Raw genomic sequence first — 2500 nt, 5'->3', positions numbered from 1 at the left:
GATGGGTAGATTGGTAGGTAAATGGATGAGTAGATGGTTTACTAGATGGATATACTGGTAGATGAATAGGTTGATCAAGTAAATAGAGGAACAATAGGATACACACACACGCGTATACACACACACACACACACACACACACACACACACACACACACACACACATATATATATATATATATATACATATATATATATATATTATATATTATATATTATATATATATATATATATATTGTGTATGTATGTAATATATATATATATATATATATATATATATATATATATATATATATATGTATGTTGTGTGTGTGTGTGTGTGTGGTGTGTGTGTGTGTGTGTGTGTGTGTGTGTGTGTGTGTGTGTGTATATATATATATATATATATATATATATATATATATATATATATATATATTTTTATATATATAAACACACACACACACACACACACACACCTACACACACACACACACACACACACACATACACATATATATTTACATATATATATATTTGTATATATATATATATATATATATATATGTATTTATCTGATGGTAGATACATAGATAGACAGGTTGATAGGTAGATGTGCAAGTAGGTAGATATGTAGATCGATAGATGAGGCATTGGTGATAAATTGCTTTATGATAGATAGGTGATATATAGATAGACAGATAAATAGACTGGTTGTACGGAGATGATAGGTGTATATATACAAATATGTGTATGATTAATGTGAATAGGTATATACATACAAAATGGCTTCGCGATAGATAGATGAATAGATTATTAAATTTGTAATAGATAGGGTGTATGTAATTCTGTGTAGATTGATTATAGGTCGACAGACAGATAGGGAGGTAGATAATATATATATATATATATATATATATATATATATATATATATATATATATATATATGTGTGTGTGTGTGTGTGTGTGTGTGTGTGTGTGTGTGTGTGTGTGTGTGTCTGTGTGTGTGTGTGTGTGTGTGTGTGTGTGTGTGTGTGTGTGTGTGTGTGTGTGTGTGTGTGATATATATATATATATATTTATATATAATATATATATATATATATATATATATATATATATATGTATGTATATTATATATGTATATGTATATATATATATAATATATATATATATATATATATATATATATATATATATATATATATATATATGCGTATATATGTATGTATGCATATATGTATGTATATATGTATGTATGTATGTATGTATGTATGTGAGTATGTATGTATGTATGTATGTATGTATACAATAGCTTCAAATTAATGTGATAGTGAATATCATAATGGCACAAAAATAGTGAGAATTTCGTGAACGATAACTGAACCTATCAACCTTATGGTAGCACTGTAACACTGTCATCATCATAGAAAAATTTAGCGAGACGTGAACAATCTTGGTTAAGATAAGAGAAAGAAAAATATTATTCACAGAAGCTCCCCTGGGAAACGAGGTCATTTCAGGTCATGTTTAGGTTATAAAAGTCAAGGCTTTAGATGTCTTTGAAGATTGTTGATAAGGTTGAAAATGAAGTCTCCTAGCATGATGGTTTAGGTCGTATGACAGTGTAGTAAAGGGTATCGTAATATATTGTTATTTTATATTGTGTCATTTGTATGATTATCAATTGGTGTAATTATTTAATGATTGTGTTATGGTATGGTGGTTTATGGTGATATATCTATAGGTTTATAGATAGAGTGATAAGAATTTAGATAATGGAGAAATAGAGAAAAGTGATGGAATATTAGTGGAATTGAATAATGATTATCTTTTTTTTCTTTTTCTTTTCTTGTCTTCGCCTTTTATCCCCTTATTCCTCTCACTACCTCCCAACCTCTCACATCTTTTATATCCCTCATACCCTCTCCTTTTCGCACCCCGTTATACCCCATACACCCCTGAACCCCTCCCCCACCCAAAATATATAATACCCATAATATATAATAAAAAAATATAACTATAACAAATCAAAAACATAACTAGATAAAATAAAATAATAATACTATAATAATATATATATTAAAATAATTACATAATACATATTACCCACCCCACAACCCCTCCCCCCTCCCCTCCATACCCATACCCACCCCACAACCCCTCCCCGCTCCCCCCATACCTATCCCCCACATCACGCCCCTCCCTCTCCCCTTCCCCCCCTCACACCCACACCCCTCCCCCTCCCCTTCCCCCCTACCTACCTACCTACCTACCCACCTACCTACCTACCCACCTACCTACCACCCCCACCCGTCCACCCACCCGCCCCCACCCCACAGGCATCATCATGAGCGCCTTCGTGGTGTGCTGGCTGCCCTTCTTCGTGCTGGCCCTGGTGCGGCCCTTCAAGCTGTCCGCGGCCATTCCCAACTGGATCTCGTCGCTGTTCCTGTGGCTCGGCTACGCCAACTCTCTCCTCAACCCGATCATCTACGCCACTCTCAACAAGGATTTC

The 2500-nt window shown here is 33.6% G+C and overlaps 1 protein-coding gene across 1 annotated transcript in view; it reads left to right on the top strand.

Moving 5' to 3' along the window:
• LOC122249550 (5-hydroxytryptamine receptor 1) overlaps positions 1-2500 on the top strand; it is a 479140-nt gene that overhangs the window by 451018 nt on the left and 25622 nt on the right. The window contains exon 9 of the mRNA XM_086543472.1: positions 2319-2349. Coding sequence (XP_086399598.1) covers positions 2319-2349 — 31 coding nt within the window. The remainder of the gene's footprint in view (positions 1-2318; positions 2350-2500) is intronic.

The sequence above is a fragment of the Penaeus japonicus genome, unplaced genomic scaffold, assembly GCF_977035675.1.
Source record: "Penaeus japonicus unplaced genomic scaffold, GWHDUDI00000001_assembly GWHDUDI00000013, whole genome shotgun sequence".
NCBI classification, from domain to species: Eukaryota; Metazoa; Arthropoda; class Malacostraca; order Decapoda; family Penaeidae; genus Penaeus; species Penaeus japonicus.
The sequence above is the reverse complement of the archived record's forward strand: the minus strand, read 5'-3'. Positions and strand labels throughout refer to the sequence as shown.